Here is a 17,099-nt window from a genome sequence, read left to right as displayed (position 1 = left end):
TTGTTTGAAGAGATCCTTTTAATGTCAACTTTATTCAGATGTGTGAAGTCTGCTTTTTAATTTCACCTGATACTCAACACATTAGGGGTGGACTTATCTGCCTGCCCTTTCTGCATTTTTAAAGATCTTTATTTAAGGTTTAGAGTTCTTTAGGTTCAAATTCCTGTGATGTTTGATTGTGTAACTTAGTTTCTTATTATACAGAATTCAAATTTTCAGTATATAGTACATTTTATGGTACATTTTTGAAAAGTTTTTTTGTAATCCTTAGTTAACAAAAAGTTTAACAGAAAGCAACTACTTAAATTTAGGTTGAATTCAATTTATACAATGTTTTGGGTATGACACATCCCAAACACTGATAAAGGGGACAGGCTCTCTGCCCTTGAAAAGCCCAGCCTGGGAAACAGCAGCAACGGAAACGGGGACAGAGGTTAAGGAAAGAGCCACAGGGACGCAGCACTGTGATGCACTGCGGGGGAGACGCAAGAGAGGAACACATTTTGTCAGGTGTGGGGAGACAGTCATATAAATACACGGGCAGCTTGATAGCATTTGGTTTCTAAGTAGTTTTAAAGTATATTCCGATTTGTGAACAGGTGCAGAAAAAAAGCCTGCATAATGTTACATATTTATAGTAGTTCTTTGTCTGTAAAAATGTTAATTGGATGAGCTATTATGAAAACAAAAGTTCTAATTTGTATTTCTCATTAAAATCAGTACTATATTACTGTGGATCAGCTGCAAATATTAAAGAAATAATACTCTGTACAAAAAGTTTTAATCTGAATTAATATATGTACTGAATATTAATATAAAATAAATGTTATATTGGTTCATGTTTATTTACCCAGGTCTTTTAAGAGAAACATGGTATAGTACATTAATTTCCTAAAACCATAAAGATCACAGATTGAAACTGTGTTATCACCACCAAAAGTTTTGCTCTGCTGAGTGTTGGCCAGATTTTATGATGACATGCCTAAAAGACCCCACCTCCAGGAAAGAGAAAGAAAACACCTTGAACTTGAATTCAATTTCACTGAAATAATTCCATCTAAAGGGCAATTCTGATTTTGATGCCATCTATGAACCTGACAGAAGTGCACTTGTTTTCATCATCTCTTGCTGTTTTCAAGTTGTTTTTTCTGTATTAACTGACACATTGTTAATAATCTATATAGTTACCAAATAACTAATCAACCTTGATACAAAAAATGCTTATTCAGACGGTGCCTGCTAAATCTGGATGTTTCAAAAGTTCTGTGTTTACTAAGACACCAGTCTTCTTCCCTAAACATTGACAACCCTGTTTTTCTGAAGCACAGACCAATGACAATAATTAGGCTCTAGGAAAGAATGTGCTTTCCAAACCTTGGGATCAATTTAAAGTTGACAGCATCTTAAAAGTCCTAAAACTAAACTTTGTTCTGAAGTAAAATATCTTGTTAATGTACACTGTACATAGGATCGGAGAAGGCAATGGCAAGCCACTCCAGTACTCTTGCCTAGAAAATCCCATGGATGGAGAAGCCTGGTAGGCTGCAGTCCAGGGGTCACTGAGTCGGACATGACTGAGCGACCTCACTTTCACTTTTCACTTTCACGCATTGGAGAAGGAAATGGCAACCCACTCCAGTGTTCTTGCCTGGAGAATCCCAGGGACGGGGGACCCTGGTGGGCTGCCATCTGTGGGGTCGCACAGAGTCGGACACGACTGGAGCGATTTAGCAGCAGCAGCAGCAGCAGTACATAGAATATTTAATATTTCATGCTTTGTGGAATTAAATTTATTGAGTCACATCTTTATAATTTAAGAGAATAGTACATAACCTTTTGCAACACTTGTCCTCACAGGCAATTCTGCCCTTTATGCTAAGTCTGGAGCCCCCAATCACTTTGTAAAGTACATACCTTTCTTTTTTTCCCCTGAAGCTTGAGATCATTGGAGGTTAAGTTTCTGAACTTAGGAAAGAGTGAGTAAATATATATCTGTACATGAACACACTATACATTCACAGAAAATCCTCACCAAAGCTGGGCACAGATACCACAAACAGTTAAGAAAAACCTTGGTGAGGGGAGGATGCCTCCTAGGGTGGAAAACTCCTAAAGTTAAAACTGTCTCTAACTTATCGTAACAGCAATGGTAGCAGTGTCTAGCAGTTTCTGCATTTTATAAGACCAGATGCACGTTCTTCACAATTTGTTTCATGGCTAGACTCAAATAGGACTTTTGGCCTTATCTTGATCATTGCATGCATGCTAAGTCACTCCAGTCATGTCCAACTCTTTGCAACCCTATGGTCTGCAGCCTGCCAGGCTCCTCTATGGGGATTCTCCAGGCAAGAATACTGGAGTGGGTTGCAGAGTCCTCCTCCAGGGGATCTTCCCAACCCAAGGATCAAACCCACGTCTCTTATGTCTCCTGCATTGGTAAGCAGGTTCTTTACCACTGGCACCACCTGGGAAGCTCTACTTTGATCTTTATGACAGTGCAATTCTGGGGCAGGGATTAAACCTTTCCTATAAAATGGCAACCCACTCCAGTGTTCTTGCCTGGAGAATCCCAGGGACGGGGGAGCCTGGTGGGCTGCCGTCTATGGATGGGGTCGCACAGAGTCAGACACGACTGAAGTGACTTAACAGCATACTATTTTCAGCTATAACTGGCCAAAAAAACAGGTCTTCCAATTTTGTACTCCTGGGAGATGTTTGTGCATGCTTAGTCATGCCCCATTCTTGGCAACTCCACGGACTATAGCCCACCAGGTTCTTCTATCCATAGCATTTTCCTGGCTAGAATACTGGAGTGGATAGCCATTTCTTCCTCCAAGGAGTGACAAAAGCAGGTGCAGTCATTTGTATACTTGTATGCAAACCTTTGAATCCCAAATCCATACTGGATCTGCAGGTCACAGGAAGGTCTGGTCAGTACAGTGACAAGTGGGCCTCTGGACCACATCTGTGATCAGTCAGTCATGACTAATGCAGCTACAGGCATGTATGCTCAAGTCAATCAAATATCTTCATATATAAATTACAATGCAGAGGTTCCATGTGGAACAGCCATTTGTTATAAAAACATGAGTATCACTAATGCAGCTACAGGCATGTATGCTCAAGTCAATCAAATATCTTCATATATAAATTACAATGCAGAGGTTCCATGTGGAACAGCCATTTGTTATAAAAACATGAGTATCACCTCTTCTTTAAACAGGTCAACTGAAACTAGTGTTTCTATCTCCCTGATCAGAATTACTAGTTGGAATTGTCCTTGTCTTCTGTGTAAAGCTGAGATGCACCAAATGCCAAAATAATTGGTCAATCACAATTCAGTGAAAAACTCAACCTGAGTTTTTTATCTTTTATCCAGATGTGCCACAGCCTCATCAGTAATTTGTCTGATTTCAGAGTGAATTTCAGAATTACCTTTTTAGTTTCATAAGTTTTTCTCTGTACTCTTTATGTCTAGATGGTGGTGTTTTTTTTTCCTGACCCATGGAAGGATTAATAGTGAATGATAATCATTATGGCTCATTAAACTTTAAGACTTTTCTATATTTATCTGGGTGGTATTAATCTTTTCTTCATTGAGGCGTAATTTACATACAGTAAAATCCACCCTGTTCTACAAATTTTAGCAAACACATGGTTGAGTCACCCAGGGAGTATTTTTTCTTCATTGTTCTTTAAACCACCTGTGTATTTTAATTTCCTGGCTACACAAGTGAAAACTGTCACTTGCTGCAGAAATTCAAAATAAGGGCTTCTTAAATTCAACGTTTAAACCAGGATAAGGAAAGACAGGGCTGACCTGCACAGCTGTGCAAACTGCAAGCCTAACGCCAGAAGCATGCATTTGGTGACTGGTGCCACCTAGTGTTATTGTGCATAATTTGCATGCCTCTACATGGTGGGTCTGAAGCTAACCACCAACTGGAGATAGCTGAAAAACCGTGGTTCTATTAACAGTGAAACAGGAGACGTTTAGCATTTTAAAAAGGAGTTCTCCATTTATATGCCTTTTCTCCCAAATTTTAAAATGCTGTAGTAGATGACAGGTACCACTGAGCTCAAAGCATGGACTATGCACATATGTAAAAGAAAGGCAATGTGGGAAACAGAACTGGTCCAGTAAAAAAATCTTTTTGAGATGCACTCCACTGGAACCTCTGGCCTACATTTCAAAACCTTTTCTCTTATCTCTGCAAATGTTGCATCCTTCTCCTAAAGAACCACACCACAGGTTCTTTGGATTTTCCTCCCTACAAGGCACTTGGTACAAATGCCAGTTATCAAAAAAACTATTTTTTTAAAATTAGATACTTACCTACATATGGTTTGGACTAAGTACCATATGGCTTCCCTTACAGAAAAATGTGGCAGAGCTAAATGATAAGATCATAAGCTAAATGATCTAAATCATAAGATCTCATTCCTCAAGGGCCTGATTGATCCACAAGAATCTAACATGAACCTTCTCGAAACTGAGTAATAACATAGATCATACAACAGGTGACTTCAGATGATGAAGGCCTCCTTCTTGCACAAGCCTCTCCTCCACTTCCCAAGATAGCAAGGACCAGCTGTACAGAGCAGTCCTCCCATAGCACTGCTATTCATTCAGATTTCTGACATGAAAGGACGCCAAGGATTTCTAGCAGCTTAAAGGAAGATCTTTTATTTCCATTATTTTGATACAATATCACCAAGTTGTTTCAACAGAAAAGTTTCAGCATTATATAAATAATCACTGGAAGAGAATTTATCTGGGAGGAAGCAGGTTCATTGTCCAAGATGGTTAATCAGTTGTAAAATAAATGTAAGAGAAGTATTTAGTGATGAGGCACAAAGCCCGAGGATAATACTAACAGTACTACTGCAAGCAGAAACGGTGGAGAGGAAAGGGTAGCCTGCATCCACTCAGCATTGGAAGGCACAAGAACTCTATGAGAGAACGTCTCAGCCTACTCAGAGAATGAAACTGGCTGGAAGGAAGCAAATGAAGACGGAAGAAGAACACCAGCTTAAAAAGTCAGTTGTTAAATCACAGTTGAAAGAAAAAGTAAGTTCCAGAAAATAATATACAGGCTAACTTCACTGGCTGTGCATATGACGGAAAGAAACAAAAGGTAAGAAACTAGGAAGTATTTACCCATATGTCCCTGTATTTATCTACTAACCCGTCACAACACTAAAAACTGAGTCTGATGCCTGCTTAGAGGAACAAATGTGATAGAGACTAAAATGCCTAAGCCTTAATGGTAAATAATCTGCTTGCTATGCAGGAGACCCGGGTTCGATCCCTGGGTTGGGAAGATCCCCTGGAGAAGGAAATGGGAAACCCACTCCAGTCTTTTTGCCTAGAGGATTCTATGGACAGAGGAGTCTGGTGGGCTACAGTCCATAGGATCGCAAAGAGTCATACATGACTGAGCGACTAACACTTTCACTTAATGTTAAAGACTTACCAGAAACCTCAGAAATTCTTGATATAAGCAGCTAAATGATATTTTCAAGTTATCTGCTGCTATACTGGTAAACTGGGAGTATCGTGATCAAAGCAGGATGTCAATATATTTCAGTACCTAATATATTATGGAATGCTAGGAAGTTTCTCATTAATCATGACTCTATAATGTGAGACAAAATCCCAAAGAAGCTAAGTACTAAATAAATGTGAATAGTGATGCCAAATTTGAGCATAAAGTTCAGTCAGTCATGTCCGACTCTTTGTGACCCCATGGAATGCAGCACGCCAGGCTTCCCTGTCCTTCACCATCTCCTGGAGTTTGCTGAAACTCATGTCCATTGAGTCAGTGATGCCATCCAACCATCTCATACTCTGTTATTCCCTTCTTCTCCTGCCTTCTGTCTTTCCCAGCATCAAGGTCTTTTCCAATGAGTCAGTTCTTTGCATCAGGTGGCCAAAGTACTGGAGTTTCAGCTTCAGCATCGGTCCTCCCAATGAATATTCCGGGCTGATTTCCTTTAGGATGGACTGGTTGGATCTCCCTGCAGTCCAAGAGACTCTCAAGAGTCTTCTCCAACACCACAGTTCAAAAGCATCAATTCTTCGGCGCTCAACTTTCTTTATAGTCCAGCTCTCACATCCATACATGACTACTGGAAAAAACATAGCTTTGAATAGACAGACCTTTATCAGCGTAGTCAAAGCTATGTGAAAGTCTTTTAAAAGGTACACTGGTGCCACCTTTTGGCCAAATTAAATATTTATACAAATTACAACTTATGATCATATTTTAATTTCACAGAGAACTTATTAGGAACACAGTTGTTTAGTTCAAAGATTATGTGAGTAGATTTTAGACTGTCCTGTTGCTTAATACATCTATAATTTTTAATAATCACATTTTTATCTTTGAAAAGATGGGATAAAGTTAATACAAATAGAAATTTAATTCTTGGCACCACGGGCATTTTGGCTGGACAAGTCTTTGTTCTGGGGGCTATTCTCTGTGCTGTAGGATGTTCAGAGTGTCCCTGATTTATCTCCCCACTAGATGCCAGCAGCAACCTTCTTCTAGCCCCACAAGTTGTGACAAATACCTCCGCACTGCTAAATGTCACCATGGTGAGGGGGGATCACCCAGTGTGATAATTAACTTTATGTGTCAACTTGACAGGGCCACAGGATACCCAGAAATTTGGTCAAACATTATTACGGGCATGTCTCTGTTTCTGAATGAGTTAACATTTGACTCAGTAGACTGAGTGAAGATTTCCTCTCTTATGTGAGTAGCCCTCGTACAATCAACTGAAGGCCTGAATTGAAAAAACGGCTGACCATCCTGAGAATAATGGAACTTCTGCCTATTATGCTGGGACAGGTCTTTTCCTGCCTTTATGAGTCTCAAACTGCAAAGTTTGGACTGGAACTTCCTCACCCGCTCCCTGGGTCTCCAGCCTGCCACCTGCAGATCTTGGGACTTGGCCTCCATATTTGCATAAGCCAATTATTTATAATCAACCAGTCAATCAATCTCTTTCTCTCCCTTTCTCCCTCTCTCACAAACACAGACACGTACACATACACACAGTGTGGTTCTGTTTCTCTGGAGAACCCCAATTAATACATCCTGGCTAAGAATCGCTGTTGTAGATTCTGCTACTGGAGGGATAGTAAAAAGGGAAGAGAGAAAGGAGCAAAGCAAGAAACTTCCAGGAAATTACTAGATATTACCTTTCTTTCCAGAGATGGCAGCTGAGAAGCACTTGATGAGGACACAACTTTTCTATTAACACAGATTATTGTTGATAAGAATTGGACCCACTGATGCATTTTTGCATCACACATCCAAAATGTTACCTGATACAGAGACTACTTACCTCAACACTAGGAAGACAACATTTGGCAGACACTGCTGTAAAATAAGAACACATTCTATAAGCTGAGCTAATAAAAACTTTTGTTTATGATCAAGCCACGTTAATTTATTTGTCATGATAAAATACATGAAATTCACTGTTTTCATTCCAAATGGAGAATACAAAACTTTCTGAAAGAATATTTCTGAAGCAAACTCACAATACATTAGGTGGAAGAGTTTAAGGATACAATATATTATTGATTTCAGTCTCTTGTATTGTATGTTACTATGTGTTAGTAGTACTTTGAAGACTTCTTCAGGGGGCCTTTTTCATTGTACAGGTTTTGGGGATTTTTTTGCCTGTGCCACAGAGCTTGTGGGATCTTAGTTCCCCAACCAGGGATCAAGCCCAGGCCCTCAGCAGTGAAAGTGCAGAGTCCTAACCAGTGGACAACCAGGAAATTTCCCTTTTCCTTTTTTTTGGTTTAAGTTTTTTAAATCCAAGTTTCTTTGAAAGCATTTTAAGTTGATATTTGATTTAATCTGACTCAATGACTATTTGACACAAAACAGAAGAGTTGATGACAGCCCATCAATTGCACTGGAACAATATCTACTAAGTAATCAAGTGTGGACAGGTACACACTGAAGCACAAAGGATTCTTCAGGTCTTGAAGACAAAAATCACAGCTTGTAATTCCTTCCATTTAAGACAGACAGGCTGAAGACTGTACAATCTCACCAGTCTTCATAAAGTCCAACCATACAAATACAGCAGTACAGCAAAGAATAATGATTTACAGATTTCATTCTTAGCAATTTAAAAATTAATTATAATAAAATACCACAGAGCTACATTTAGTTTAAAACATACAAAGATACAAGTTACCTTACAAAATTTCTCCACATGGCCTATTTTTTACCTCAATTAGACAAAAAATGGGTACTTCTCAAGGATCTGAGTTACAACATCAAGAATTCACCTGTGCAAATAAACATCAATGGAGTTATACATTTTCCAGACTATCTTTTTCCATGATTAATAAGTATTTCCTTCAGTTTTAAGTGAAGCCTTTTCCAATACTATTTTGATAGAACGTAATAAATTACTATGTTATTATCCCTACTCTATTCCTTGTCTCTATCTACTTTTCAGATGATCTCATCAAAGAAATGAAAATGGTATTTTCTCCACTGCTTTTGTTCCTTTTCCTATATGTAAACAATATGTTTGGGGGAACTTTCAATAACATTGAACTTGGAAAGTTTTCATTCCCAATAATGCCAAAGAATTACTATCTTTCTTGTTAAAGGCTAAAGAGAAATACTTAGGATTAAACTAAGATAGAATAGGAATTCTAGCAACTCTGCTGTTTCCAGAGTATTTGTAAAAAGTAAAAATTTTGCCAATTAATTATTGAGTATTAAATAGTACATGACTGCTTCTGAAGACATTCTAGAATTTATGAGTTGGAATATTAAAGTTAAGGGTTTAGCTACACAGAAAATGCAGAATGTAGTTTTCTTTACACGGTTGGTTTTTTTTTTTTAAGTCTTTATTGAATTCGTTACAATACAGCTTCTGTTTTTATGTTTTGGTTTCTTGACCCATGAGGTATGTGAGATCTTAACTCCCCGACCAGGGATTGAACCGGCACCCCTGCGTTGAGAAGTGAAGTCTTAACCACTGGACCACTGGAGAAGTCCCTATATGGTTGGTTTTTATCAATAATACTGATACAACTTACCACAATTTTAAAACAAATCCTCACAACACCCCTGTGAGGTAGGGATTGCTTTCACACATTTTACAGATGGGAAAGTGAATAATAATTCAGAGAAAGAAATAATAATTTCAAGAGATAAATCCAGAAATGTTGGTTTTCTTATAAGGCAGACTGCACTTACCAGATACTGAGTTTAACAATATGCTAACAAGAATAAATACTGCAACAGTCTGTTTTCCTCCAGAAAACAACTAACTATATGTGGGATCTAGAAAAAAGGGAAAATTCTAAGCTGATCCAAAGAGGAAATGTCTATTCAGTACTTGCCTGATACACTAAGGTGCATGCAGCATTTCCAGTTTTAAGAGTTTGACAATCATTATGCAGACCATACTATATGGCTAAGATAACAGCTCCATTTTATAAACGATGTAGTCAAAATTAAAGTGTTTAGCTGGAGGAACTTTTTTATACAAGGTAGGTTTTCTTAGGAATCATGTCTTTAAAAATACTCAGGGCACAATATAAGTTATAAAATAATTTAAAAAATATTCCTGTTGAACAAATGAAAAAGATAAAACTGAAATCATTCCCCACACCACTACTCACTGGCTCTCTGGAACCCAGGTTTGGGGATTTTTTCCTATAAAATGGAGTATTCATTTTCCCACTTCCTAATACATTAGACAGAAGACTATGAAGATGAAGGAAAGAACACTTGCTTTGAATTCCTAATATTAAAAGGAACCTTATGAATAAGAATAAAAATACAGTTAATCACTCCTTTCTTAACACTCAACAAAGTAGACAAATGTCTGCTTTAAGTTAATGTTGTCTATTATGGACAGTCAGCCAAAAGCAAACTCTTGCCTCATCCAGACTCTGCCTTGAACTGCTGTCCTGCCCACAGCTCATATGTACACTAAATCCCACCCTTTAAGCTACACATACTTTTTGTGTCAAGGACTAATGACTGAGCAAGTAGAAAAGAAAACAGAACAGAAAAATCAAGAAAATTTTTACCTAAACAAGAAAAAATAAAATTTTACTTGAAGGAGGCTAGGGAATATATCCAGAATAGCCTAAGATACATGAAATCAATGCTAATATTTGTGTCCACCTTATGTGATGAAGTCACTGAGGACAGTGTAAGTTTGAATAATTGCTGAAGTGATTAAAGAGTATGATTAGATGAAGTTCTGATACTAAAGAGCAATTCATTTGTTTTAACTACTGACTGATACAACTGACTCTGTATCAATAGCTACTTAGATTTTGTTCTTATTAGCATGTTAATCCTAACCCCATGAAGCTTCACATCCTTGTCGAGAACAGAAGTTCAACCACCTTAGATAATGCCCATTGGTTTTCTTCATTCAATTCTTAAGAAAAACTTACCACTTCATAATCTACCTAAACTCACTGATAACTCAGAGAAATCCTTGCACCCTTAAAATGAGATGGATTTCTCCCTGAGCTCCCTCCTGACTAAATCCAGACACTTATGGAACTCTGATGTCAGGAACTATGAAGTGTGCAATCATCAGGGAGATTAAAGAGGTTCTGTACGCAATTAAACTCTAAACTGTAGAAACCAAATTTATTAAATTTACTAAAATACTTGTAAGAGTTAGAATTTAACAGGGCAACATACAAAAAAGACAAAGGTGTTCTAAAGCCTCTCTCTTTGGTTATTCTTGACTATCTAGTATTTAAAATTTAAACATATCAGAAATAATTTAGATCTATTCTCTGTGGTGAAGTTTGACCAGCTTTTTCCCAGCTACACACAGCAGAAGAATCTGTCATTCAGTCCATCAATTTTAATTTTTCTGGGGTTTCGGCTTTGTAAGTTTCACTATTGGAAAGGGGAGTTAAGTTGACTCACAGAGGGAAGGCTAGTCACGATTTTTAAACACAGTTCTAGTACACTGACTATATCTACTCTGCTGGTTTTATGTACCAGAAAAAAAGTGAAACTGTGCCACTGAAAAAGTACTTTTTCAGGTTTTTGTTAGAAAATTAATGTCAACTCAAACAGCCTACAAAATCTTCTGATACTATGGATAGAAAGATAATTTGTATTCTATCATTTTCCTCTTAAGTTCATATAAACCTCTTTTCATAAAAATCTCAAACTGCTCTTAAGTTCTTTAAGAAAACACTAGATTAAGGTAACAACACCAGGGTGTCAGTCCACACAAATCTGTCTGAACTGCTGTCTCTAACACTGGAGGCATCTATGCTTACCTACGTGTGTGTATCTTACTGACTCTCTAAGATTTTGTGCGTTTCTGACTCTTCTCCTTTTCTCTCTTTTAAATAAAATATTTTTTATTGAAAATGAGGTATGCTCAATGTTAAATAAATAAAGTCGCATAATGGCAACCCACTTCAGTATTCTTGCCTGGATAATCCAATGGACAGAGGAGCCTGGCAGGCTACAGTCCATGGGGTCACAGTCAGACATTTTGTGGGGTCACAAAGAATCACACCCCAGTATCTGACTGGCTGAGCATGACACACATGCATGCAAGATGTTGCAGAACTAGCAAATAAACAGTAATTTAAAACTACTCATGATTTGGTATAGTTATGCCCTCATATGATTTATACATTATAACATATTTATATACTAATATAGCTATTAATTTCCTATATGGCAGAAAATATTTTAAAATAATCCTCATAGGGGCTTAATTCATGTGGAACATTAACCAAAAGTGATAGTTTAGAACATTCTTTAAAAAAGATTACACTTATTTCATATTCAATTTGCTTTTACAGATTCTACAACCTGAAAAAACTTCCATACTTCCACATTGAGTTCTCATTTCTAAACTGATTTAACTGAGGAAAAGACAGCCCTAATGGAAGGTTACATTTTGGCAGCAATGTATCATTATATCTTTACAATAAAAAGATGTAGTATATACAATCTTAGAACTATGGATAAATGGTAAAGAACTTGAAGAGGAAAATAATTTATGAATAAAAAAGCACATGTGGATTTCCTTTTTCAGAATCCATATAAATATTCTGAAGGAGAAACTGCTACTCAACCAGGATAGTGTCCACATTTTCTTGTGTGAGTTCTGACTCTAAGGCACAAGATGAATCTAACTGTTCTTGCGACAAACGAGAACTTTTCAGGGGGATGTCAGACCAGCTGTCACAATATGGTGGAAATCTCTGGGCTAATGCATTACCAAACCTTTGGCACCGGTTATACCTGTAAGATTTACCTTTGTGTGTGTACATGTGCTCCAGCAATTGGCTCTTTCGGAGAAACTTATGACCACAGATGGTACAGCTGATTTTTCTTTTCCTTGAAAAAGAAAAATTACAGTTTAATTCTACTGGCTCAGTGTCTTTGGAGATCAAAGACACTTGACTGATCTGCAAAGGCTCTGTGGCACCCCGGTTTGAGAGGTCGGGCTGCTGCTCATTCTCCTTGACAATAAAGGAGCTGAGCCTGCGGCATTCAAGAGCCTCGCTATTTTCATTAAGTGGATGCACTTCACCAAGGTCATTACTCTCCAGAATGGAAGCAGGGACACCAAATGGGAGGGATCCAGACACGTGGGTGTGGAGATGTTGTCTTAGATTACTACGGGAATCAAAACGTTCCCCACAGTAATGGCATAAGTGTATTTTGATACCGCTTTCGGTGAAAGTGGGGCCTGTCACCTCTGATGAGGGTGAGGGGCGGCTCTGGGAGATCACAGATTCTGGGTCACATCTCTCCTGCTTGATGGACACTGAGGGCTTCTGGTGCTCCTCCAAGGCCTGGGAGGCAGGATGGGCCCTCTGCTGGTCTGCAGTGCCATCATCCAGCCCAATAGCAAGAGAGAGCTGCAACTGGGGGTGGTCACCCTGGACAGCAGCTCTGTTTCCACTGTTATTGGAAGGAGCTTCCTTGACCTCCAGCCCTGGTTTGACAGCTGTTTTTTGGGTCGTTGAGATCTGAATGCCATATAAATTTGAGGACTGCACAGTCTCTGGTGAGAACACTTGATTCATTTCAGTTGCAATGTGAGAAAGGTAGTCGGCGTGAAGAAATCGAATCCCTTCCTCCAAACGACTATGGTCCACAATCTGTTTTGGCCCTTTCCCCGTGTACATAATGTGCAACAAATAGCTGAATATGTCAGGCTGGATGTCAGTTGGTTGTATTTTTATGCATTCACTGTTAAAAACAAAAAAACAGACCCACACAGAATGAAACAACCCAATTGGCCTTTTAGTTAATAGCATACAGTATAAGGCTAAAGCAGTTTCTTCCTAACTTCTAATTTAACAATCTGCCTTGATGAAACACAGGAACAAAAGCTCAGATTTTCATTGTATACCAGTTTTATGGCCCAGCACCAAGTCTTCACTTATTCAATCTACTGCCTAAAGTTAAGAAACACAGATATTCTGATTAGTTCAACATTCAGGAACTCCTAAGTGATATGCACTTAAACTGCATGCAGGGGGTAGAAAAACGAATAAAACAGATACCCTGCCCTTAAGGAACTTAACAGTCTATTGGGTATTTAACCAAAAGAACTGAAATCAAGGACTCAAATGGAAATCCATAAACCAGTGGTATTTTACATTAACCAAAAGCAGAAAACAACCCAACTATCCATCAACAGATGAATGGAGAAACAAAATGCAGTTTATATGTACACTGGAACGTTACTCAGCCATAAAAAGGAATCAGGTTCTGATATATACTACAACATGGATGAATCCTGAAAAAATGCTAAATGATATAAACCAGACACAACAGGACAAATTTTATATGTTGCCACTTGTAAGAAACATCTAAATTTGGAAAATTCAGGGACAGAAAATAGATTAGAGGTTACTGGGAACTTGAGAGTGGAAAGGATGGGGGGTTATTATGTAATGGTTAGTTTCTTTCTGGGGTGATGGAATGTTTTAGAAATATGTAATGGTGATAGTTACACAATACTGTGGATATGATTCATGCCTTGAACTGTACAATTAAAAATGGTTAAAATGGCAAATTGTATGTTTATATATATATTGCCACCATAAAAAAGAATTTAAAAATTTCAAAGGGCTTATTGGAATTGGTACCACATAGAATTTAAATCATACTCACCTTATTTTGGCTTCCAAATATATTAATATATCTACTTTTTAGATCACAAATGAATACAAGTGTAATTTGAATAGCTTTAAATTAATCTCAAGCCCAATTTTTCACATATGAATCTAGAATTCAGAAGATAGATGGAAATAATTGTGTAACAAGAAATCAGGAAACACCCTGTTAAAATTAAGATAAAGACAACCTGAGGGAAAGGCTGGATAACAAGGAACAATGGAATCAGTCGACAGACTTACCTTCCCTAAAATGAAAGTTTGCCTCAACACATCAGAAAGCAGTCTGTATGCCAGCAATCCATTTTAGTCCTGATATTTTAGGATTCCCTCTTGGGCTTCACTCTTACCTCTAACCCACTCACTGACATGGTCAGTGGCAAGGTTGTTGTTTTTTTTAATTTTAACGTCAGCACAGAGGTCTTTTAAATGAGGAATTTTACTCAGCAGAAATATCAGAGAGCAGGCCTGTTACCTGTGTATCTCCTGAATTTAGCTTAGCATGGTGCCTGGTACACAACAGGTGCTTTAAGAGCTAAACCAACTCACTGCTCTCAAATGAGGCTGATGTGAAGGTAACGTTCCTAATCTAGTTTTTACACTGACACTTAAGTTGGAGACGAAACTTCTGTGTGACAGAAAAGGCTACCCATGACCTGTCCCTGACTCTAATCTCCTCTCCCCTTTTTATCATATATGTCAATCATTCTGATTTACTCCATTTTTTGAATGTGCTAGCCTGGTTCATATCTGCATATGTTTTCTTGCATTTTTTTCTCTGCCTATAATTGCATTTATCGGCATTCCTCTATAACATCTGAAAAACTCCTCTTGATCCTTTGAGATTCAGAGCCTCTGTAAAACCTGTTCCAACCCTCTCAAAATAAGGCTGCTGACACTCCAGTCTACTTTGTGCAGCACTTCCACTATACACATCACAGAAATTATTAATAGCAGCAGCTAACTATGCTGGGAAAGGTTGGGGGCGGGAGGAGAAGGGGACGACCGAGAATGAGATGGCTGGATGGCATCACCGACTCTATGGACATGAGTTTGAGTGTACTCCGGGAGTTGGTGATGGATAGGGAGGCCTGGCGTGCTGTGATTCATGGGGTCGCGGAGAGTCGGACACGACTGAGCGACTGAACTGAACTGAACAGTGCAAAGCTCTGTTCCAAACATTTTAGTATTATGAATCCATTTAATCTTCTCAACACCATGGAGTGGATATACTATTCTAGTGTTTTACAGAGAAGGAAATTGAAGCACAAAGAGATCAATTACACTGCAATTATTTTCCTTACATGCATTACCGCTCTCTTACACTATAAATGTCTTTTTTCTATTTTTTGCCAAGCCACCTGGCCTGTGAATCTTAGTTCCCAGACCAGAGATCGAACCTGCGCCCCCTTCAGGGGAAGTACAGAGTTTTAAACCACTGGACTCCCATAGAAATGCCAAATGTAAGGTCTTCTAAAAAAGCATAGTGTTCCATCACTTTTAACCTAAGATGCATTAAAGCTATTCTTTACCAATCTGGATGCCATTTTATACCCCTCTCCCTATCATGTTGAGTTAATCTAAATTTTTAAAAAATTTTGAAAAAGTATTTGAAACAAATGACCTTTGAATTACAACATGGAATATCGGCCCTCCCTCCGTGGGGACGGCGCCACTCGACCCAGGGTCGGATTCAGCGGCACGGCCACAGAAACTGGGGCTGAGGACACCGCTGCCTGCCGAGAGGCGGAGCCCAGAGAGGAAAGAAAGAAGGGTGGAACGGACTGTCCCGCCCACTGGAGGGGGTGGAGCTATGACATTGAAATCTTGCTATGAAAATGTTAAGGAACAGAAATCAACAACTTAGTAACTAAGAGCACAGATTTGCATTTGAGTTTCATTTATTAGCTGTGCGTGTAATCCTAGATGGACAAGTTACTTAATAACTCAATCACAGTTTCTTTTTCTCTAAAAAAGTATGGATAATGGTAGAATTTACATTAGATAAATGCTTAGTGGTTGGTTATGGGATAAAACAAATAAACTTTACCTATTATTGTTTTCATTATCTTCCACCATGGATCCAATACAGAGCTTAATTACAGATGTGTAAAAAATGATAATTTTTTTTATTATTTCCGAGCGACTTCACTTTCACTTTTCACTTTCACACATTGGAGAAGGAAATGGCAACCCACTCCAGTGTTCTTGCCTGGAGAATCCCAGGGAAGGGGGAGCCTGGTGGGCTTCCGTCTATGGGGTCACACAGAGTCGGACACGACTGAAGTGACTTAGCAGCAGCAGCAGGGTGATCCCATAAAAAAGAATACCCAAAATGATGTTATAATAAAGCTTAGCTATATCACGGTATTAAAAATTCTTCTGATTTACAAAAGCACCTCCTTACCTTGTTTGGTGAATAAATATCATCTTGAAATAGTTAGAAAAAGCAGCAAGCACTGCTCTGTGGGCTTTGAAGTAGACGTCTCCAATAGCAACGGTGCAGTCACACAGAAAACCAAATTCTCGCTGCATGTTCAGCTGCTGCAGAAGGACAAGGCTATGGCTAGCTGTGTCCATTGTGGCTCTGAGAAAAAGGACAATATAGATTTTTTTTTTTTAACCAAATTGGCTATAGTTCACACAAAGCTACAGAGGACAGGGAGACCTAAATCTAAATGAAATTACTCAACAGTTTTCAATACTGTTAATCTAACCCTAAACTTCAGTTCAGTTCAGTTCAGTCGCTCAGTCGTGTCCGACTCTCCGCGACCCCATGAATCACAGCACGCCAGGCCTCCCTATCCATCACCAACTCCCGGAGTACACTCAAACTCATGTCCACAGAGTCGGTGATGCCATCCAGCCATCTCATTCTCGGTCGTCCCCTTCTCCTCCCGCCCCCAACCTTTCC

At 38.6% G+C, this 17,099-nt stretch overlaps 1 protein-coding gene across 20 annotated transcripts in view; it reads right to left on the bottom strand.

Annotated features, from left to right (window-relative positions):
• The window catches only part of ZBTB25 (zinc finger and BTB domain containing 25), a 46,554-nt gene that overhangs the window by 16,872 nt on the left and 12,583 nt on the right, over positions 1 to 17,099 (bottom strand). For 5 of the 20 annotated variants that reach the window (XR_008687288.2, XR_008687289.2, XM_088839541.1 and 2 more), the window contains exons 2-4: positions 16,593 to 16,772; positions 12,310 to 13,253; positions 7,357 to 7,391 (exon numbers count right to left, since the gene is read on the bottom strand). Coding sequence is in view for 16 of the 20 variants with exons in the window: in XM_088839541.1 (XP_088695667.1) it covers positions 7,357 to 7,391; positions 12,310 to 13,253; positions 16,593 to 16,765 (1,152 nt within the window). In the remaining 4 variants the exon portion in view is untranslated. The other 15 variants (XR_016038174.1, XM_088839538.1, XM_088839539.1 and 12 more) reach the window with 10 other exon arrangements.

This window comes from Moschus berezovskii, chromosome 9 (genome assembly GCF_049115385.1).
Source record: "Moschus berezovskii isolate FMDL1 chromosome 9, NW_MosBer_1.0, whole genome shotgun sequence".
Lineage (NCBI taxonomy): Eukaryota > Metazoa > Chordata > Mammalia > Artiodactyla > Moschidae > Moschus > Moschus berezovskii.
The sequence above is the reverse complement of the archived record's forward strand: the minus strand, read 5'-3'. Positions and strand labels throughout refer to the sequence as shown.